Source organism: Chironomus tepperi, unplaced genomic scaffold, assembly GCF_022539635.2.
Source record: "Chironomus tepperi strain 1889 unplaced genomic scaffold, CSIRO-AGI_Ctep_v1 contig_93, whole genome shotgun sequence".
Lineage (NCBI taxonomy): Eukaryota > Metazoa > Arthropoda > Insecta > Diptera > Chironomidae > Chironomus > Chironomus tepperi.
This window is the reverse complement of record NW_027226215.1, coordinates 1,308,241-1,332,642: the sequence shown is the minus strand read 5'-3', so window position 1 is coordinate 1,332,642 and position 24,402 is coordinate 1,308,241. Positions and strand designations below refer to the sequence as shown.

The 24,402-nt window shown below is 30.4% G+C and overlaps 1 protein-coding gene across 1 annotated transcript in view; it reads right to left on the bottom strand.

Annotated features, from left to right (window-relative positions):
• The window catches only part of CycD (cyclin D), a 74,545-nt gene extending 50,456 nt beyond the window's left edge, over positions 1-24,089 (bottom strand). The window contains exon 1 of the mRNA XM_070635733.1: positions 22,847-24,089. Coding sequence (XP_070491834.1) covers positions 22,847-23,176 — 330 coding nt within the window. The 5' untranslated portion in view covers positions 23,177-24,089. The remainder of the gene's footprint in view (positions 1-22,846) is intronic.
• Between the last annotated feature and the right edge of the window lie 313 nt (positions 24,090-24,402).

Sequence of the window (24,402 nt, the reverse complement as noted above, 5' to 3'; positions counted from 1 at the left end):
AAATCAAACAATTTCCCGCAGTGTAATAGACAAGACTATTTAAAATACATTTCTTTTTGCAAATAATTCATCCAACAATTGCCCGTCACTCATGCCTAGTTTAAACTATGATAAGTCATCTATCAGTCAGCAGTTCCCAATCAATGTTATTGAGCACACGCTAAGAACCTCAACTCTTCTTTTTCCTATCAAAAAAATGTTTTAAATTCACTTTGAATGGATTTATTATTTGCTCATATTTTCATCAGTCATGTTTATTTGATAAGCCAAAAAAGTACATGTACTCTGAGCTATGTCGAAATTTTTTAATAAGAAGCAATTGGAGAGGGAGAGAGTTAAAGAGGGATTTTCTTTGACGCACATCGTATCACATCACATATACACCGGAAACAGAACTTCAAATTATTTTATATGTAAATACATTCTGCCAAGTTGATAACATTATCATTCAAATTGTTTGTATTTAAACTTCTTCTTTTGTATTTATTATTATTACAACAACAGTCAACAGTAATATGACGAGTTTTTGATGGAAGTAGAAGAACAAAAATTTATTAAACTCGTTTTTATTGATTTTTTTTGAAGTTCATTGATCGAGTGAGATATTTTATGAGAAGAATATGTCGCGAAGGATCCTCTTTTGATATCTAATACTTAGCATATTTCTATTCTTATTAACAAATTGTGTGTCTAGCTGTAAGGGGTGCATTAGGGGGAAAGACCCCCGGAGTGCCTGGGCAAGATGTCCTCTACTTCGGACCAGGTCGTTTTCTACGAATCAGGTCACCTTCTTGGTACCAGGTCACTGTCTTGGCACCATGTCACCTTCTTGGCACCATGTCACTTTCTTGGCACCAGGCTACCTCTTTGGCACCAGGTCACCCTCTTGGCCTTTTTGGCACCCAGGTCAGCTTTTTCAGACCAAGTCACCTTCTTCCGACAAAAATATTTACTTCTTTTTGATTTTTAGATACAAAACCCCCCAAAACACCTCATAATTCCCACCTGACTACCACTCTGGTCTAGGCTTCATAATTTTTCATATTTATTTATTCTAATTTGTATATTTTCAGGCAATCAAGAAAAAAATATAAAAATGTCTATGAGATGTTATAATAAATTGATAGCTCATCTATCTATCTAAGCAAACGACTATGTTTAGAGAAGAGCAAAAATATATATAATCATAAACGTTTCCTGTCCTGATCCCCATACTCGATTTTTTTTTTCATTTCATTTCGATTCTCAAACGTAGCAATAATAAATTATCGCTGTAGCTCATTGGGATTCTTTATGAAAAAAAAAATTAAATTAGCAAAACTTTAATATCGTTAGTTGGATTCATGGCTAGTCTAACTTGAAATCGATAAAGCTATGAAAAAGATAAAGCCGGTCACTTTGTGAAATTTGATATTGGATGGTAATCAAAATTCATCAATGGTGATTAAGGAATGATTAACAGAACAAACTTTAATTTAAATGATAATTTTTTCTAGAATATCTAGACGGGTTGGCTGGTGAGGTTGAGGCATTTTACAGATTGTTGGTAATTAGCCAGTCTAACCTAAAAAATTGAAATTCTAACCTCAAAAATTAAAATTCCAACCTTAAAAATTTTTAAATTCTAACCTTAAAATCAGAATCAATCCTAACCTCAAAATTGAAGTCATTCCTAACCTCAAAACTAAAATCTTAACCTTAAAATTGAAATAATTCCTAACCTCAAAATCAAAATCATTCCTAACCTCAATCATTCTAAGGATCGAGTATTTGCCCAACATTCATTATCTAACCCTCGCCACGACTTGACGTGGAAAGAAAATTAGAAGACTTTTATTAATCCATACCAACCACTGGTCTATGAGTGAGTCTATGAATGTGACCTTGAATCAAATGGCGATAGCTTTTTTTTTTATTTTATAACATTCCATTCGCTTTTCAAAGAAAAAAAAAATGTTTTCTTCTCTTTCTATTAAAATAGCAGCAACAAAAAAAGCATACGACGCATGATCACTTCTCTCAATGTCTGTTCTCTTTTGATATGAATGTCTTCCTCTTCTTTTTTATCAAAAAAACTTTATTTCTCATACATATGGATGAGATAGTTGTCCTTAATGAGGCTAAAATAGAAATTAGGGTGAAGAACATTGCCATTGCCATGTCTATGGATCAGACAAGTCTGACTTGATATTCTTCTTTGTTCTTTGTTTGTGCGCAGAACTGAAAATATAAATTTAAAAGACCTTTTTTCATATTCTTATTCATGCTCAACTCATTGACTATTTTCCTTATAATAGAATTACGCACAGACATATAAAAATGTAAATGAAGACCGTGAATTTCGCGACATAATCGTCAATCATGATGATTCTATGAATTCTGAACCTTCATAATTCAATCATAACAACTATAAAAAGAAAATCTTCTTCTTCTTCGTACTTCTTTCTTTCTTCCGTTTTGACAATAGAAATAAATAGTAATAAAAAGAAGACAATTGGAAGTGCGCGATCAATGCCAGACTAGACACGTCGGTCTTTCTCATTCTCTTCCTTTTTGCTTGGTCTATTCTTTACTATAAAAATATATATAATGTTTATACAATTCCTTTTTACTACAATGTACTCACGACATGGCACAACAAGTAATGGACATAGTATTTTTTTGAGAGTACTGGATGTTGTGTGGCGTCATGACTCAGGGATATCTGTGTGAAAATATTATTGGGATTGAATTTTTGATGATTTTTCAGTCATTGACAATTTGCATCTTTTTGCATCTTTTTGCAAAATTGAAAATTTTTCTGCATCATTGTTTGAAAATTTGAATTCTAAAAAACCGTTAAAATGTATTACACATTATCATACATTCTATGTCAAGGAACCGTTAATTAATTGAATAATAGCCATCAAATTGAGCCATTTATAACCATAATACAATCAAAAATATTCGCATTGTTCTTCTACATATATCCACTTAGATATGAGATTGAAGATTGAGACTAATCATCATAAATAATTTTGCGGCTTTCAACTTGATTTAAGCTCGAGCCACAAAAGAAGAAGATGTGATAAATCTCATCATAAAATTTAGCTTATCCCTTTTGATTGACTTAAGATGGTGTCTCATTGAGATTAGATTATTTTTGGTCCAATTCCAAGAAATATTTTAACTATGTGTGATTTGCAAATTTTATTACTTAATTTACAATAATTTTCCATGTCTTAATAGCTTAATTCATACACAGCATATAAGGAGAACATGCACCGAATCAACACAATCGAGGAGTCATGCTGCGAATATTGTCGAACGACAAAACGAAAACAAAAAATTATATGCAAATTGGATGAAATGAGGGAGATCGCAGGCACAATACTGGTGTTATCAAAAAAAAAGTCTGGTGCTACTCAAAAATAAAATTATTTTCAATTGCAATTTTCTCAATAATTTTTTGTGTCTTTATGAAATTTGCTGGATGAGTTAGCGACTTGTAGTTAGAAGGTTGAGGCGCATTTTTTGAGTTGTCTGGAATGTTTAGATGTTAAGGAACAGTTTTTAGCTGTAAAGCAAGTTTTATATGCTTGAAATATATAATTGCTCTGAATAGAAACGGCATTGACTAGTCGACTGTATGTCTAGTTGAAAAATTGGCATTTCAAGGCAAGCAGCATAGATTCCATTTGTTAGAGACACAAGGCTTCATTTGGAAGATATTCGAAGTTCAATTGAACTGCTCTACCTGCTTTGGTAAATTGTAACTAGACTAATCGCCGACTGATCCACTCAGGTATCCCATGAAGCGTCCACAGGGGTCTAAGGGACTGCAATCAGTAGTGAAGATAGGTAGCTTAAGTCAAGTAGCTTCTTTCAGTACGAAGAGCCTAACAGCGAGCAAACTCAGAAAGGGATATCTAGCATACTCAGGATAGATACCCATGATACCTAGGATAGAGTGAGGTAGGGTAACCTAAGATTGTCCTTCATACCCGAATAATGTAGGATAGGATATCCCAGGAAGATCAACAAACCGATCCCAAGATCCCTTTACCCCCACTCCACCCAAACCGTCAACATAACCTCACTTTATTGCCAAAAAATGCTCTAAAAAAATATCAAAGGAGGATTTTCGGCGACCGGATATCAAAAAAATTATTTATTTTTTTTGGTGTATGTTGACGAAATGGAAACAAATGCGGGTCACTAAACTTCGATTAACGACTTAATAAACGATTCATATTCTTTTTGTTTTGCGCCTGTATCTTCTTCAATATGCGAATTTATTGCAATATACATAAATATATAATACGGCCAAAAAAAGTGAGATGATTTTGATATTTAAGAAGGAGTCTTCTTTTGGGAATATTCATAAACAGTCAATGCAGCCGATGAGCTAATGAATTAGATATATATTTTTGATAATATACTGGAATTCCATTTAGATGAAATATAAATTCATGATCATTGATATCTCTTTTTATGAATCTTTATAGTCAGACTTAATTGCATTAGGAGAGGTATTTGGACTGGATATAAAGTTCGCGAATGGTCTTTTTTTACTGCTGATTACTGTAATTTTTTTTTGGAACAATAATAATCCGGTGACATAAAAAAGTTGTTCATCGTCTGCCTTAATGTTCACCAGACAGCATATATGTGCATGCAAACTTTATATATTATTTTTGAAATATTTTTCTAATGATTTCTCATGGTGCGGTTGGGTATAGAGAGAGGCACCGATCAACAAACATGAAATGTTATATGGCCTTAGGTGCCGCTCTCCTCAAATCTCCCATTCCTTTCTTTCATGCCGATCTCTCAAATTTAATGCGAATATATATAAATATAAAAATTTTTCATTCTTATGAACAAGATCCATAAAATTCTTCTGTGTGTGCCTGTTTCGAGACATGAAATGACCATTTCACATGAAAAACGACGCTTTTTTTTCGTTTAAATCAAGTTAACAGTTCGTGTGTAAGCATTTAATGATTAAAAGTGAGACGATTGTCGATGTCGAAAAAAAGACGACGATGAAATGTTGAATTAGCAGTGCTCAACAACATTGTAACTACGATAATGAGGTTATGCCTTCATCCATATTGATCATATGATTAATAATTCAAAGGAGCAAACTAATTTATATTTGTACTGACTTCATTAAATATTATGAATGCTAAGCAAAGTGAGCAATAAGAAGGATGAGGGAGTTGTTAAGCAACAAATAACAAAAAAAAAGGATTATTTCGTGCATAATGAAGAAAGATGAAAAGTAAATTTCATGATGATTGATCTAGGAATTATCGAATTATCCACTTAGAGACCTCTGCCTAATCTGCTCTTTATTTCTTTCGTTTTGTTCCTTCTTCTTTAGCATAAACATTCTCGGAATTCTCAAAACAACAAAAAATATAATTAGCAACAACTAGTTTTGTTAAAGGAGATTGGTCGGATAGATTCGATCATCGCTTTTTGCTATTTTTAAAACTAAATTGATTTTTGGGGATTTTTAAGCTTATCTAAAAGATTCGCAAAGGTTATGTCAAAATTGGATTTGAAAAATTTATGTCTCTTGACTTGATCCTCGTGGGAATGGATCATTAAACGCTAATTCGTTCTACATAGCCGTGCACAAAAACGTGTAACTCAGGTCAAGCAGCAGAGTCACTTCTTTTCAATAATCAAAAATGCATAAGTTAATATTTTACCATTTGTGGTTTCGCACAATCATAAAAAAAATGTGAATGGAAAGGAACGAGGCACACAAAAAAAAAAAAAAAAAAAACAGATAAAATGAATGAATTTTTATGATCGAAAATCAATGGCGATTTAAATTCGAACATGCATAAGAATGATTCTTTTGGTGAAAGCGAGTAAATTTTTGTGGTTCTATTGTCTCATCAATATATATTTGGCGTGACACAATTCTTTGAGCGACGTGCATGTCTTCCTGAACTTTAATTGCTTGGTTTTAAAAATGAAAAAAAATTTTCATTTTTAGATGAGAATTTCGTCAGCTGATGATTTCTCCCACATCGTGCATGCTTTCTTATTCATCATCTAAATAGGAAATTTTTTCTCAATTCCTCTTCTTATTGTAAATTGTCTGTAGTTATATCAAAAATCACTTTTCTTTCATTTTCATTTTTTTTCCTCATGCGACGACATTTAAAAATTAAATCGCCTTCATGTGTTTTTCTTTTTCTTGAGATGTACAGTCAGTCAGTGATGAAAAAAGATTATTACTTCGTGTATATAATATATTTATATAATAATCAAAAACAATTTATGTGAGTAATACATACAGTCGAGTCAATAAAGGAGAATATAAAATAAGAACTGATTTGTTCCATCCAATAAGTTTTCTTTTTATTGCTTTTACACTCTGATCTGTAAAGTTTACACAACATCACCTTGCTCTTTTTAGCGGATTTAAGTTAACTGGATGTGATAATTTCATGAAATTTTGGTTTTTCGAGACTTTTCTAAGCTTACTTGTATTGCAACACGTTTTTACTGATCTTAATTAGGCGATTTTGCTTTTTAATACACTTAAATCTACTTTAATTCACTAATTTGACGATAAATACTTTTGTAAATAATATTTCAAACTTTCAACTTCAAACTGTTAAAGTTCAAAAAGTTTCAAATCTCAAAAATACGTTATTTTTGAACTCTCATCATTTTTCACTGAATTTTAATAGGTTAAGCTGTATTTCAATCAGATAAATCTCTTTAATGCTGTAAAATCATCAATTTAAAGTAGAATATGAATGATTATTGATTCCGTGAATCAGAAATGTTCATCTCAAGAGGCTCATTTGGGAAAACTACGCACATTTATCATTAAATCTGCTCTCTGATGATCTCGCACATGAGGAAATATCAAATTGTATATTTCATGATTCCATCCATGAATCGAATTCACATTTTTGTGAGGTATAACTGCGTGAGATAATTCAATAACACAATAAGAATTAATATTATATTTAATTCAAGTCAATTTTGTTCGCATATTCGCACATACAATATCGGATAGATCATAGGGTGAGCTATGAATTAATATGAAGAAGGAAATTAATTATAACATCTGATTAATCATGTGTTTGCGTCGACTGACAATGTGAACTTTATGAAAATGTATTCCTTTATGTTAAGCAGTATAACAGTAAGGTGACTTGAAAGTCATGTTGGACATTCTTTCTAGGTTTGTGAACTTTTAATAGAACAAATTTTGAATTTTTTGTGCCTTTAATTTCTGCCTTTTTTTTTGGATAGAAATTCAAATGAAAAATTAAATCGGAACTTTAAATTTAAAAGTCCGAGTAGTGAATAATTTTTGTAGCTGACATCGCTGATGTCATCACGATGTGCGAATCGAACAGCAATCGCGGAGGATGAGGATGAATATAATCACAGTCAGTTTTTAAATATATTCAACCCAAGTGTCTGAATTTTCAATGTCAAGACATAATAAATATTTTTCAATTGAATATCAAATCATTTTGATATTGCCTAATTTTCCATTCAGTCGTCAGCTGTTTCTATATACCTAACTGACTGACTGACTGACTGTGTGTGTCTATAATAACAACACACATTATATACAGTTAAAGTACTTAAACCCATCAGCTTTCGCAAAAAAAAAATCTTTCTTCACATTCTTTTTCTTCTCTATTTTCTCTTCTAAACATAAACTTTATATAGTTTCGAGGCCGTCTGATTATTATTCTTTCTTTTCTATTTTCGCTTTCGCTTCTCCTTTCTTTTATTTTCTACATATTCTCACTATTTTCCTCCTTATGTCTTCTTTTATTTCATTTTCATCGCCCCGTCCTACAACTTATTATTATTATTTTTACGCGTAAGTATACCTTTAAGTTCGCCAACATGTGTAGGCCTATGGCATATATTATGTAGACATTCACGCAATAGATGTAGAACAACAAGACAAATCCAGACGGATGAGTGAAAGTGAAACTGTTTTTAAGATTTTCTTCTCTCTTCTTTTTTATTCATTTCTCTACGCACATATACATCCTCACATTAGGGGGGCTATCTATGTATATATACACATTTGATCTATATTTATAATCCGCGGAAAAATCATTGAAAAAAAATTACGAAATGTAGCGAAATTGTTCTATTTTTACAACCTTTTTTTCTTGTCTGTTTTACTTTTTTTTACTTTTGAGTCATCAGTTCTGTTGGAAAAATTCTCTTTTTTTTTGACAAGAAACTCATTGTCTCTAAAATGTCTTTTCACGCGTGATGCTTTTTAGCATTTAAATATTATCTTTTTTTTTGTGTGTAGGTCAAGAAACTCTTGCTTGGCGTATTTTAAATTCCGCATTAGGTGATGATTTTTAATTTATCGTATTGCGTATTTTATTTCGCACACCTACATCATCATCATCGTGGATATTTGAACAGTCTTTTCTTCCAACGGCTAATTAAAATTTGAATTTTTTTTTTACTTCTGTTGCTTGGAGGTTCTAAAGTGATTCAGAATTAAAGAAGCAAATAATATTATTAAACAATATCGCACACATGCCATTAACCTTTTGGGCAACACATTATACATCAAACAGTCGAATATGTAATTTTCAAATAATACAAACGAAAAAAAAAACTTTTTACTTTACATATTTATTGAGCAAATAGTTTTTCTTCTTTTTTTTTTTTTGCTTGCAAGAAAGGCATTTAACAATTTAAATGCCCATGTATGATATTGTTCATACACTCAGAACCCGGGTATGTGTTGTTCTCTTTATTATTCTGTACAAAAACCACAAAAAACTAAAGACTTTGCAGACGTTTTGGTAACAAAACGCGTTTATTTAAGAGACTTAATGTGAATTGATTCTTTTACGCATGTGACTATGAGATTTTTATTTGACTATTGGGATTTTTCGTGAATTAATCATATTAATTTGAGCAATTAGAATTGTTTATTTAATTGGTTATTGGAATTTAAGGAATTTTTCACACATTATGGGTTAGCTGATTATTATATAACGGGCGATTGATTATGAAGAAAGTGAGGTTAGGTGTTCCTATAAGGAGTGTAATGGCAATTCTGATTGTCGATAGAATCGATTTGAACATAAATTTACTCAACTTAATAGTCAAATTTTGAAATTTCATGTTATAAATTGATGCGAAAACGATGCAATGTTTAAATTGGTTCAATTGTCCAAATGAAGTTCAATTGAATAACGGCAAAAATTTAAAATTTTTAATTTGTATAGTGATGCGAAAAGGACGCAGAACTCAAATTAATTCAATTTTCAATGAAAAACGATCAAATTTTGAATTTTGTATTCTAAAATTGATGCAAAAAAGGCTCAAAATTCAAAATAATTACAAAATGGTTTAATTTGATGTGCATCATTCGATTCAAAATTATAAAAATATCACAATTTCTCTTTAAAATCAGCTATATTCCCATTCGATGACATAAAAAATCATTAAAGTCACAAATCTTCAACCAAAATTCACACACCAGACAGCAATTTTTAGCACAAAATATTTACATCCATTTTCACGATCACATCAAATGAGACTTTATATAACTTTTTTAATAAAATTTCATTGTCAGTATCATGACATTCAATGCACGATTAACAAATTGCTGATCATATAAATATTTCATTTTGTTTTATAATTTTTTAAAAGAAAACTTCAACTTTTTTGATGAAAATATCGCAATTGTTGTCAGTAAAAAAAAATTCTTTCTGTATCAATTTACATTGTCAATAATTTTAATTTTTTTGCTGCTTAAAGTGACACTGAACTTCCAAAAAAGTGAACAAAAATTGAGTTCAATGGCAAGCGAGTCATTTTTTTTGTGGAAAAATCAACAAGAAAGTTTCTCACAGATCAGAAAAAAAATAAATTTTCGATTGATTTGTGAATGACATGGGGCAACAAAGATGAAAATGTTTCGTTCCCAGGAGCATAAATTAGATTATGAAATTAAAACATGACTTGTGAATGGAATTGCTGGCTATATATTGTGAACCCCTTTTTTCCATGCCATTCATCCATCAACAAGGCAATTCAATTCGTACATAGAAAAAAAAGAAGGCATGGAAGTGAAAGTGAGTCATAATTTTTACCCTCATTATCATCTCTATTATTGATCTTATTTATGTGCAGCAGTACGGCATGTGGAATGATCATAACTTTTACTCTGAATCACTTAAGTTTGGGGTTCATGCAATTTTTTTTGTTGGATGTATCTCACACATAAATTTCAATGATGAGTTTCAACTTACATGCTTAATGGCAATATTCAATACAAAAAAGGCATTGGAACTGATAATAATGGTGCTCGTAAATTCAAATCTCTTTTTTCACTTAATTAATTTATACTTTCACTGTTCCTGTATTTAAGTCCATCTGTATAAAATTTGGTCAAACTATAAGGGTTAATGGAATAGCACACGCATTTGTTCTGAAATTGAAACTTAATACAGCTCTACATGCCTGAATGGACATGGAATTGATCGTGTAATGAAGACATTATTGGACCGTAGACAGTTTTAACAAATTTTAATTGATTTATTGTTGTTTTTCGGGTAAGGGAAAACATTTCTCTTTATTGGCCTGACAGCCATAAGCGAACGGCACAGATTCATCTAAGGATTCATTAAATTAAATATTCCATTCATGCATTGTGTTGTTCTCTTTAAATTACTCCGTCTGTGTGTAAATTCAATTTAGAGAACAAAATGATGTGAATTTAACAAAACACGTCCGGCAATGCCTTGATTTTTTGTTTTGTAGATCTTCAAAGGATCTTTAAATTGTGTTTTTGTGGTAATGAGAAATGTTTTGTTGCCCCGGGCGGCACAGGGTAATATTTGGAAGGCATATGGAGTGTTTTAGGTAAACCTGAACTTCTATGCTGTATAGAGGCTTGGCTGGCACTCTATCAAGGCTGGAATGAAGGAAGTCTGTGACTAAAGAGAAGTTGAGGTTTAAACAGTTAAGCTTCGGATACAGTGAAGCTTAGATGTTGCCTGGCTTAATTAAATATGGAGCTAGACCATCCGAACTGTCTAAACTGATCATTACAGCTCTAACCCAAGTAGACACGCTTTTACTTGACCTCATTAGTCGTCCTTAGAGCTAGATTCACTACCAGGTTGCCCTATCGAGTACCCCACAGACAAAGAGACTGCCTTTAGGTCCTGTAGTGATATTTCCGTTCCATAAAAGAATGCTCTCTGCCTGTTGAGAGTATCCAATACTGTAACTACTTAAACATCCACCAAGCAACAGCAATCAAGCCTTCCTTTACCGTTCGGTAATTCTGCGTATTATATTCCTGTTTATTTCATTGTTCCTCATTGCTACAGTTTTTTTTGTTTTGTTTGCGCACTAGATCTTTAACAATCATCATTTCATCATCATCGCACAGCAGCCAACAAAACGAGATATATCTCATTTGCTGCTTTTAAATAAAAAGGCTTTAAGTGAGTAATTTTTTATGATTATTTCTCTTCATTCTTAAAACTACGATTTGTGGATCATAAAAACAAAAAAACAGCAAGCGAATTAAAATAAAAGAAAAAAATGCGAGCAGGTCTTAGATCGAAAAGAATAAGGGGAGTTTTGTCTTCTTTTTGATTTTTCATGAGAATCTTTTTTTTTTTACCGTACATGCTTCAAGTTCAAGGGAAGGCAAGAGAAATTTTAGATTACAATTGAGGATCTTAAATGATAAAGCTTTGTGATTTGTTGAGTGGAAGATCATCAAAGAAAAGAGGTAAGGATGAAGAAATGAGCCAGTAACAAATTAAGGAATCTCTTTTGATCAGCGACAAAAGATATCGGCTCATGACATTCTATTCATCTCATCTTGATAATCGGAATACAAACACGGTAGATTATGGGAAAAAATCATTTAATAAATTCCACGAATTTGAGGTTTGAACGCATTTTTTGAGGTTTGAGAGAATTTTATAAATTGAAAAAATTCTAACGACTTTTTGGAATTTAGAAGTTTTTGAAGTTCAAAAAGTTCAAAGTATGAAAAATTTCCTCACTTCGAAAAGTTTTTCTTGATTTTTTCACTAATTAAGCTAATTTCCAATCCACCTTAGATGTAAATAGCAATAAAAATGTGGCAAAAGTCTTTCCTAATAGCTTACATTCGTGTAAATACTCAAATTTTGAAGAAATTTATGAAAATTGTCTTCAAATTGTCAATTCAAGTCAATCCAAAAACTGTCCACATTTCTATTCAATAAAACAAGCTAAAAAAATGGCAAAAGGAATTGAATTGAGTATAAGAAATATGGCCCAAGATCGCATGACTATAAAATAAATTCCATAACTTCTTAGTTTCTTCTTTCATAACCTTCCACTAATTTGAATATTTTATGAATCGTCTTCAATCTAGAAACACATCATAACACATAACACACGCGAAATGAAGAAAAAAAAAAACAATATAAGTAAAATGAAGCACAAGAGAAGGCAATTTAGTGACTAGACGATGTGGAATAGATGAGACATACAGAAATATATATGAAATTGTGGGTCTTTAAGACAAACGATAGGGAAAACATATATTAGAGTCTAAAACGATTTGCGATTAGGTCACCTCTTTATCGTCTTCCTCTTCTTCTTTAGTTATAAGCTTTAAGGCAAAATCACAATGGAATTAAATCTATGGGAAATAAATTGTGCCGCATTTTGTGGAATGAGATCTTTTAATTAGTGAACCATTATCATCAAGACAACAACCAATAATCACCATAAGAATTTTGAATGGAGCTGTTGGGCATCGAATGATCTATTGATTGAAAATTGGTATATTATGTGTCCAGATTCCCATAGCATAGCACAAAACCTTTGTTTTCCATAACAATAATCTCTTCTAGTTTCTTATTACAGTCAAATAAGTACAGAATATGATTTACTTTAACTATTGTAATGCTGTGTTATTGTATCGATAGATATTGCCGCAAAAATATTGAGCAATATTAACGCAATAAGTGTTTGAGTAACAACATGAGGCTGACACATAGAACAACAGAAAAATCATCATTACACTGACTACAAAAGATGTAGTGTTAATAAATTAAATGTATGAATTTAATAATATTATCACGATCAAATAAATGGAGTTTTGATTTTTTTTATTAAGGAAATCTGTACGATCTTATAAGATATTGGATTATTGCCCTTGGATTGGATTAGTGAACGAGTTTAGATTGAGACGATGATTATCTTTTAATATTGTTTTAATGTTTTTCTGGGCTTTTGGTATTTGCTGATGAAGGTTTTTTTGCTCATTAAGTTCCGTTTGAATAGATTTTGAAAAGTTCAATGGTTTTTTGATGAATAGTTCAAATTTTTGAACAACGTTGGAAGGTTCAAATTCTTAAAAATCGTTGAAAAGTTCAAAATTTTTGAAAATCATTGAAATTCAAAATTATGAGAACATTTGTTGAATTCAAATTTTTGAAAATCGTTGAAGAATTCAAAATTTTGAAAATCTTTGAAGAATTCAAATTTTTGAAAACTGTTGAAAAGTTCAAAATTTTAAAAACCGTTATAGAATTCAAATTTCCAAAGGCAATATTTAAGCAATATTTTCTCAAAATTAATTCAATACAAATTCCACTGATCACATAGACATTGATATTTCCTGTCTAAAAAAATTACATCAAATTTTTTATTCATTCCACTGCTTCAGTTTTTCTTTCTCCCCGAATCGAAGCCACACAGGTTGTACGTGCAATTTAGAACGAATTTTTGTTGTTTTTTTGTTTCACATAATCAGCCGTGAATTTTAATACATCTAAGATAACTTTGCTAATCTAATACAGTTTTTATTAAATATTGTCGTATTTCCTTTCATTCTAGACTTTAATCGTAATCAGTAGTTTGCTTATGACTTAATACATTTTGATGTGCGAGGAGAGTAAATCACATGAAACATTAATAATAGGTCTATAGCATTACTAGGCATCATACTCATACTGACCTTGTATAAAATAATATTATTACATTCGCAAAGTTGTTAATTCATATTTATTTGATCATTTTTCCTTTTCATCTCATGGTTAACTTAAGTAACATATATATTACGATGTATTTAAACAAAGGCAGGCATAACACAAAATCTACTTCGCACCGCACCGTCAAGTGAGCCACCCAAAACGATATAGGAGAGAAGTCAAAAAAAACGCACACACAAATGGGTTGCTGTGGATGCTGTTTAGTGAACTATTCGAGCAACATTTTTTTCTAGTCTTAGTAGATTTCGCACATATATGATTTTTTTTTTTATTTTGTAGATCTCACTCTCCATACCGCAAATAACTCGCACGCCGCTTTTGCTCCGATGTGTCCGAAAAGCAGAAAAATTGAAATGGTGAATGAACTTGTTCAAGATCAGCAAAACAAATACTAATGTTCAGATTTTTTTCATTTTTTTTTTGACTTGCGTTGTTAAGAAATTGCGCAAGATTTTTTTTCATCGTCTCCCGTCCTGTGTACTGCGTGGTTCCTTCCTTTTGACTCCTTTCAAAAAATATTATAATTATCATGATCATCCACCAGCCGACTTTGATGGAATTTAATGAATTAATATGAAGAAGAAATTCATCGAAATTTCCGGATTGATCAAGGAGCAGGTTTTGTTGGCGATTGTCATGCATTGAGAATTTCACGGTGTTTATGGGGGGCGAACACACTTGTATATATAGTCTTTTGGTGTTCTAGCTCATGAATATTCTGATCTATTTTTTATATATACCTTTATTTGTTTTAGAATTAAATCATTTGTTTTTGTCGAGTCTTGTGGGAAAAAAATTGGAATTTGATTAGGATTGGATGGTGCAAATGAGGTATAAAGAGATATAGATTGTGTTTGTTGATTTTAGAGCGGATTTAGTTAATTTGTCAAATATTAATTTATGGGGATTTAATGCATATAGCTCAAAATTGCGGAATTCAGCTGAGTTAAGTTCAAAAATCCTGATTTGAGTTCAATTTGATTCAAAAATATCGAATTCAGCTGAGTTAAATTTAAAAAAAACTGATTTGAGTTCAATTAAGTTCAAAAATATGGAATTTAGCTTAGTTAGGTTCAAAAATGCTGATTTGAGCTGAATTGAGTTCAAATTTATGGTATTCAGCTGAGCTAAGTTCAAAAATGCAGATTTAAGCTGAATTGAGTTCAAAAACGTCAAATTCAGCTAAACCTAATTGATTACAATTTTTAATTAAGCCGAATTCAGCAGTAAAATTATCAAATTGAACTTAATTCACCAAATCTCTTCCTAAACTTCATCTGAATTCATCATGACTTGGTAGTTTACACCTTTAACAGTCAAATCCAATAAAAAAATTCTCAAGAAATAATAAAATAAGCTTCAAATATAGTAAAAAAATATCTTAAAAATCCCCAAAAATCCTCAATAATTGCAAGATCACACAGCATACCATTGGTAAATTCAGATCTATGTTAATTCCCCTTCCTGAATGAAAGCAAAATTTCACGTTTCTTCTGCCTGAATTTTTATTTTTTTTGCATTTTTTTTTTCTCTAACATATATGTTAATTCCTATCAAAATTTATGCAAATGCCGAGTATTAAGTCAGATTTAGTCAGTAAAAAATTTTATATTTATCAATATGAAATTAAATTCTCTCAACTCCACCTAAGGTTGAATGTGCTTGACTATTTTTTTCTTTTGTTTTTTCCTTATATTTTGCCATATTTCTCCTGAGTTTAGATCTCACGAGCATATAGCTAATAAAATTGAGAAGAATGAGGAAAGAATCAAATGAAGAATTAAAAGTGTGAATCAAAATGTTAAAAATTATTGATTAGAATATGCTGTATCGTACGTAAAGCTTCTTTTGTTAAAGTTCGATGATTTTTATGGTCATTATAATTTAATATGGAACAGTTTTTTGTGTTTTTTAGTCATTTTTAACTGACTGTATTATTGGGTTTCATTTTATGTAAAATTGGTGTTTCTTGAATGTCCCGATTTGGGGATACATATTGAAGCCTTATGTCCTCCCCGATCGTTTAAAAAGAAATGATGAAAGTTCAAAATTTGAAATGGTCATAGTTTAAAATTTGAACTTTTGAATTTGAATTTTAGAAAAACGTTGAAATTTTCAAGGTTTGTTCAGTTTGTAAAGTTCAAAATTTGAACCTTTTTATTTAAATATTGACTGCGACCCTGATCAAGACACAAAATTATAATAAATTCCATAAAATCGCTTAACGTCTATAAAATTATGTAAAATATTCCTTATACACAAAATAGACGAGTCAGCCAGGAAATTTGATAGAAAAAAAAATTAAATAACTCGCACGTCATAATTCAATAAAAAAAAAATGCCTCTATTGTGCAGAAAATTTGAGCTTCGTGCGAGTACATTTAATAATTAAAGAGCCACCAAGTTCTCTAATATGATGGAGAGTAATAAAAAGAGTGTAATATAATTCAATTCATGTGTATGTACGATGAATTTTTTTGAAATATGGAAAGGGTATGAAGAAGAAGACGAGCAGTCAACGACTATAAATTGATTCTTTGCCAAAAAATAAAAGAAGAGTAAACTTGTTCGAAAATTTGTCATTTTGAGACGAATGATCGGTGCGCATTTTCTGTTGCTAATGGGGACGGTAATTAGTCGTGTTTAGATAAATTAGAGGTAATTAGTTCTTTGATTAATGGTTAACTGTCAACACAATTTTGAATTTATCAAGTGTCGTTTAGAATTTGAAATTTTTAAAGTTCAAAATTTGAATTCAAAATTTTCAAAAAAACGTTGAAATTTCTTCTTAAAATTGGAAATTACCCAAGTTCAAAATTTGAATTCAAATTTTAAAAAACCGTTAAAAACATTAAACAACCAATTCAGCCTTAGACAAACCGATTACGTAACAAAAACTCATTTCACAGCAAAATCATCCAAAAATTTTTTATTATTATGAATTGGCCATTGGCATTATAGATGTTAATAGATGATGGTGTATTGTATTGTCGTGAGATTTTGTGCACAATTGTAATCGACAATGTCGAGGTCCAAGGAGGAAATCCATGAATGAGGAAAGAACGGAGAATACAATTGAAGATTAGAATTGGACATAGAAAGAAGGGGAGGAATGTGTTGATCTTTATAAATTATCATTCTCCTAAGTATTTTCAATTGTTTCAAATAGATTCTCATTTTTTTGTGTGTTGTGTTCAACAGCACTAAGCTTAGCAACTACCGGATGGTGAATTGAAAAAAAAAAACTTTTTCGCTGTCTTTTTTCTCTTGTCTTTCGCCTTTTTAGCGACCCTGAATATTATGTGGGAATTGAACGTGATAAGAATGAAAGAAAAAATTGAAATTTTGAGTAAATTAAATATAATTGAAAGGGAAATTTCGTCATAAAAAAAGTATAGGCAATGGCTATAATATTTGCAAAATGCTATCTTGTTATGGGTCATTGAGCGTTCATTGTTGTACATTATCTAAGTCGTACCTTATCGAAAATTAATTTTTCAATTATTTCAAGACTCAGATCATCAAAAATTATTTAATAAATGCCACACTTTCAGGTATATAAAGAAAATGTAAATTTATACAGTAAAACAATGTGTACCACGCGTCCATCCACTACTCCACGCTCGAGTAACCTGGACATATAAAAGAGAAAAGAGCCGTTTTGTTGTAATTTAATGAAGGAGCATCCGTGAGATCCTCAAATTGCGGTACACTCGACTACACAATAAAATTCACATTTTTTATAAAATTAAAGTGAATACAATAAGGAGTTACTCGAGCGCATCATTAAGCGGTGGCCGTTAACCACTTTAGTGACAACAAATGACTCTTGTAAGTTTTATTTATTCTGCGAGAAATGCAAATTGTAGACAGATATCGTTCGGTGCTGTAGAATTAATTAATTTTAAATTCATAATGTTTTTTTGTGTTATTAATTGTGTGTTATTTTTGGATGGTAAGGGCATTGAGTGCGGTAACTTATGACAGTTGGTGACATCGTAATAATAATTATATTTTTTTTTCATGGACATAAAGGGTCATTGTATTTTTATTACATTTACATTATTGTTTTTATCAATTTTCCACACTATAATAGTGAATTATTTATTGCCATTCATATTTAAATTCATTTTTATTAGATTTTTCCGCCTTTTCTTCACTTCTTTTTTTTTTTTCAATTTCACACCATCATGATTTTTCGTTGTTTTATTGAATTATGGCGAGCAGTTTTAAAGTAATTTAAATGAAACACTTTTGCCTTCTTTATTCCATTTTTGGTTTGGGCTTTTAAATATTAAAAAGTGAATTTTTGCTTCTTTTTGCGTTATAGGCATAGAAGTTTAGTTTCATGAGGGTTTGCAATACTGATAGGATGTTTTTTAAGTGATTTTTGATGCTAATTTAAGCAAATTTGAAAGCAAATTTGAAGTCTGAATTAGAAAATGAAGTAAAAGTTTGAATTTTGATGCGAAAAACTGAACTTTGAAGCAGGAATTGAACTAAAATTTTGAAATTTGATGCAGAAAATTAAAGCGAAATTTGATTTTGAAGCAGAAGTTGAAATACAATTTTGAACTTTGATGCAGAAATCAACATTAAAGTTTGAACTTTAATGCTAAAATTGAAGCAAATTTTGAACTTTGACGCAGAATTTAAAACAAAAATTTGAATTTTGATACTAAAATCGATTTAAATTTTAGAACTACTTACTATTCAGTAATTGAAGCAAATTTTGAACTTTGAAGCAATATTTGAATATTGATGCAGAATTTAAATTTGAATTTAAATCCATGAAATTGATAATTCAACAATAATCCAATAATTCAATGCTTCAGTAGCACTAAAATCAAATTTTTAATTAATTTTCACTCTTAAATATCCACAAAAATCAGTTCTTCCTCCCCCGTTTAAATCACTTTTCAACAAATTTTATTACAATTGTTCCGAAACAATAGTTTCAGCTATATAAAGCAAAAGATTCAAGAATTTAAATGCCCATTAATATATTAACAATTTAAATGGATTTTTATATATCTATTCTGTTTATTTTAAAGAGAATTGAAGTTTATTGACTTTGAATTACGCTCTCTGCCGTGTGTGGTACCACGAAATAAAAAAAAAATTATTCTTCAGTACGAAGCTAAATCATTTTTTTTTTTATTTCACTTTCGTCATTACACACAACAATGATTTTTTTTTGTCGTATGTTAAATTCAATACCATCTGCCAATCAAAATAGAATTTTTTTGAGAGAGCTTTTCAATTACACAAAAAAAAACAATTTTTTTATCAAGAAGAGGAGCTTTTTCGCATTTTAAGCTCTCCTAATCTGATCGGTTGAGCTTTCGAGACTTTGTTCTTTTCTTTTTTTACGAAAAGCTTTTTATTGCATCATAACTTGCGCAACGTCTTTCATTGTATCGTTGAAGAAGCGATGACGAACGCATTTTTGTCTTTTTGACTTTCGTGTAGGAGTTGACTGCAATTATCACATCACATTTTCTAGTCTTAAATGAGTTAAATGCTAAATCTGACATCAGTGGACATTTTGACGAATTTATTATTAAATTATCATGCTTGTGGAAGATTTTGTGAACCCAATTAAAGATTATTCGAGAATGTGTAATTTTAAATGATTTTTGAGATCATTTTGGGATAGATTTAAGTAAAGTAATGCAAAACTTGATAGATTTGGCAGAAAATTAATCATATTTACTTAGTTATCTATTTAAAAATTATATTTTTCCAATGACTAAGCTTGTATTGAATGGTTTGTATATAAAAAACAGAAGATGATGCAATTTTTGTAAATTATTTGTTTGGATATTTAATTTTCTATCGATTCAATTTACAATTTTGTGTCAGAATTGTGGTTTATTTCTGTTTTAGATGATAAATTTGTTGAAAATTGATCTAAATTGATGATAAATTGGTTTAAAATTGATCTAAAATTGGCCAAAGTTGAATTAAAATTCCAACGACAATTTAAATTTCAAATTTTCGCATAGCTTTTCACCCCTTTTGTTTATTTTCATGTAAATTTCAGTCAAATTCCAAATTTTCAAGTGTGAACATCAATCAAGGCTTTGTATTAATTAAATTAAAGCATTTTATACTGTTAATTAGTAGTAGAAATGTTGATTAATAGATTTCAAGGTGGCATAAACTAATTAACTTATTAATTATGAAGAATTTGCTATTTCTGGTAAGTCAATGCTCTTTAATATTTTAGATAACCTTAAAAACCTTCAACATTGACAAATTAGCTATAAAAACCACGTTTTTTTAACATCGAATGATAGAAAAAAGTATTCGATTGCATAATTTCGATTTATATATGCGTTCAGTATTCGTTGCTGAAGGTTCAAAAACGTCGTGTCATATTTTTTTTATCAATTTTTTTTAATTTGCAACGTGGATATTTGATAACCGCACATTTCTTCGAAAGCGCATAAGTATATTTTTTGATAATTTACTTCTTTTAGACCGAAAAAATTTATTTTTAGCAACAAAATAATTTATTTGCCAAAAACAGACACAATAAAGGTAAAAATGAGACAATAAAGATGAAAAATTGCAAAGGACACGGTACGAAAATAAAAAAATGTGAAATTTTACAGTCTTAAGAAGGATGTGTAACAAATAATTCATTTCTCTTGCCTTCTTTTGCATGAAATTTGTAACGCAAATAGTCGAACCCGAAAACAGAAAGAAGAAGATTCATTTTTGCAACCCCAATCGTAAAAAGATCATCGTCATCTCGTTCGCACATACAAAAAAAAAAAAAGTATGTACAGCATATACAACCTTTTCAGGTATAAAAGTAGTGAGACAACTTCCAGGTAGGTTCATCAAAAAATAAGAAAGAGAAGAAAAAAAAAAATCAAAGCTGATTCTGAGAAGATTTAAGAGCTGTTGCTGTATTTTGCAAGAAAAACGAGAAGAAAATTTGTTGTTTTTGCACAAATACTCATACACATGTGAGTATCGTATTAATTTATAAAGACATACATACATGGTGGCATTTTTTTTATATTTCTATCAACACACTAGATTCTTAAAAGAAAACTCTTCCATTGTCCTTTATATCCTTTTACAAAAAAAAAAAAATTCTATCTAAAGTATAAATTATTGTTACGTTTCGTTGTGTACAGTCTTACATAAAATGTAAGGTATAGGTGAAATAAGAAGAAATTATAAGAAGGAAAAAGAAAAAAAAAAAACTTTGGGGTAGAAATTATTATTATTATTTATTTGTAAGGAATTGAATAAGAGCAAGGAGAAGAAAAGGTGAAGGAATAAGAACATAACATCTGCTCAACTGTGTCACCGTCTTTTATATAATACAGTGTAGTATAATTCGTACTTACAGTTGTGTACTTATAATTTATATATATCATGAGAGGAAAGGTACGCATATACACAAGGTCTTCAACATCAGTTTGAACTAAATTTTCTATTCAAAAAATGCTCAAGGATTATAATTTATGAGAGCAGAAATTTTTTTGGGTAGTTTTTTTGCCTTTGAGGAATGAAAAAGTATTTTTTCCGTTTATGTCAGTTACGTAAACAGGCAAGGAAGAAGGATTTAAATGAGTGGCATGGTAGAAAACAACCCTAGCATGAATCCGCGTATATTTTGTCATATTATGATGTAAAATACAAGAATGCTATTTCCAATGAGTACCTGTTCGACCGGATAACATTCATTTCTGTTTGTCTACCCGGAAATTTATCATTTTAATTTCTTCCAATTGTGACCATGTGTTTTGACTGTTATTACTTGACTTTATATCTTGATCGATAACGAAAAAGTGCATTCATTGTCTCAAGATGATGATGGTCGTTTGCCTTAACCCCCTCTTCTTATGCTTAAAGCTAGTAAGACCCTTATAAGTTTCCTTTTAAGAATCATTAAAATGTCCAAAATATGGTTTGACTTGCATATGCAATGTAAACCAGCACATTGTGTGCCTGTTTGATATAAAAAGGAAATTTATTATTCTTGTTCCTTTATTTTTCTCGTATTCTTACAAGAAACTCATCACATCTGACTGTCTATTCCCAATTCGAAAAAAAAGGAATATCTTTTTTTCTTTTTATTGCATTTTGTGAGTCAGTCGCCTTTAAGGAATATAATTACGCATTTCAGGTTGGTTACCTTTATGCTCTCTCTGTCTTCCTTACGACGCTTTGTTCTTGTAATATTACGGAGTAGTTTCTTAATATTATTATTGTTATTTACAATCGAAGAAGTTGCTTCGCCAGCCAGCTGCAACTCTATCAAGAAAAGAAAAACAAAATATAAGGAGAGAGAGACCAGCTGCCGCTTTTTTTAATATCAAAAAAAAAAGGTATTTGTTGTTTGGCTCTTGCATTATAGGGAATCATGCAATATTATCGAACAACTAAAGGAATTTTTGTAGTATTTTTTTTTATATTGTTTTTTAAGCGTCCCGTGAGTCATTAAAAAAGCAGCCAGCACCATTGTACTCAATTTTTCGTATAAGATTGTTATGTGTTGATTACGAATTTGAAGGAATCCAACAGCATTATTGTGTCCTGTGTGTAATTAACAAACTGTTGAACCCTCTATATGCTGCTATTAGCGAAGGGGAGTAATAAAAGGAAACAAAAGGCACAGGACATTTGGAAAAATGCACTCTCTTTCTCGCTGCATGCTTATATGCAATTAACTTTATGATCGTCATTTACTTCCTCCTTTTCAAATAATATTATTTTTTTTTCTGTTTTTCCGTCCGCGAGACACAAATGACACCGTTAATGTATATATAAAATAAAACAAGACTCACCTCGATGACCCATTCGGCTACAATTTTTCGCATTTGCGGTGTGAGAGTTTTTTGTATATTAGTAAAGTAGCTACATGACGGTGTCTTATATCGCTTCTGTGAAGTCAATAAATTCTTCAAGCATCGATCTCTTAGGAATGTCGGATCCGTACATGCATTTGAATATAATTTTCCAATACCAATTGAGCCTAATTGTGCTTGAACAGTCGGTTGCTGTTGCTGCTGTATACCACCAGCACTTGTTGCCGGCTTCTCATCCGACTGATATTCTACATACAAATTATATTCATTTTCATCATTAATCATTGTTTCGTTACAGGATAGATCCATCCTGGATTTGTATCTGATTTGCTCTTTTTTGTAGTCCTTTTTGAGATTTATTTTATTCACTTGACTTAAATGTGGTTTTTTTTGGGTTAGTCACACGAGATATAAAATTTTTGTGTCACTAAATTATTTTTTTTTTTTTTAAATTTATTTTTAATTTTTTTCTCTCTTTTTTTTCTATTCTGTGATAAGTTCAGTATATATTCACAACACTTTCAATTTTCACCTTCAATATACAGCACATAAACTTCTTATATTCTCTTCTCTTATTTAATATATATATCAAATATTTCTTTTTTTTTTCTTTTTTTCTTGTTACTTTATTTTTAAAATCCACTACTGATAAAAATATTTCTTATTTCTTTTTTTTCACACAGTACTTCTTATTGATCTTAGTTCACTCTTTACACTCTTCGATAGTCGATAGAAATACACAAAAAAACAAAAAAAAAATATCGAGCCGTAAATAAAAATAAAGAAACTTTTTTTAAAATAATAAGGAAAATATATATAATAATAAAAAAAAAAATATTTCTCAATGCTCAGGTTCGAGTAATATTTTTGGATGTTTAACGTAGTAATGTTGAATGTAGAATAACGTCGATTAGGAGTCGCACAGAATGAAGTAAAAGTTTTTTACTCTTCTTCTTATTTTTATTATATTTCTTTGCCTTTTTTTTTGTTGTGTGTCTGTCGGGAGAGCGAGATCACTTAGTGCTTCGGCTTTTCATACTCTTTTAGCTTGTGTTATATATACATGTTGCTCGGTTCTGTTTCTTTTTTTGTGTAACACATTACGAGAGTGAGAATTTTGTTGGTCGTTTTTTTTCGAGTTTGAGAGAGTCGAGATCACTTTTCTACATATGTGAATTGCCGGCTGTTCATGTGTTTTTTATTTACAATCTCATTCTCACTCAATTCGAAAATGAAAACAGAGCTCGATCTCGAAAATAAATGCCGGTTTACTTTTTGCATTCCAACTTCGAGTCTCTCACGAGAGAGAGAACTGCTTCTAAATTTTTTTTTTTTGTATTTTCGGTTCAGTATATGTCTGATATTTCGCTGGCACTTTTCACTTCTCCACTAAAAAAAATTCACCATCGACGATCTCACAATAAAATATACTTTATGTGCTGTGTTGCATATACCAGCCAGCCTCAAAGGCTTTACTTTTCTTATGAGAAATTCACTTCGTTATGTATTTTACCTCAATATACATAAAGTAAATG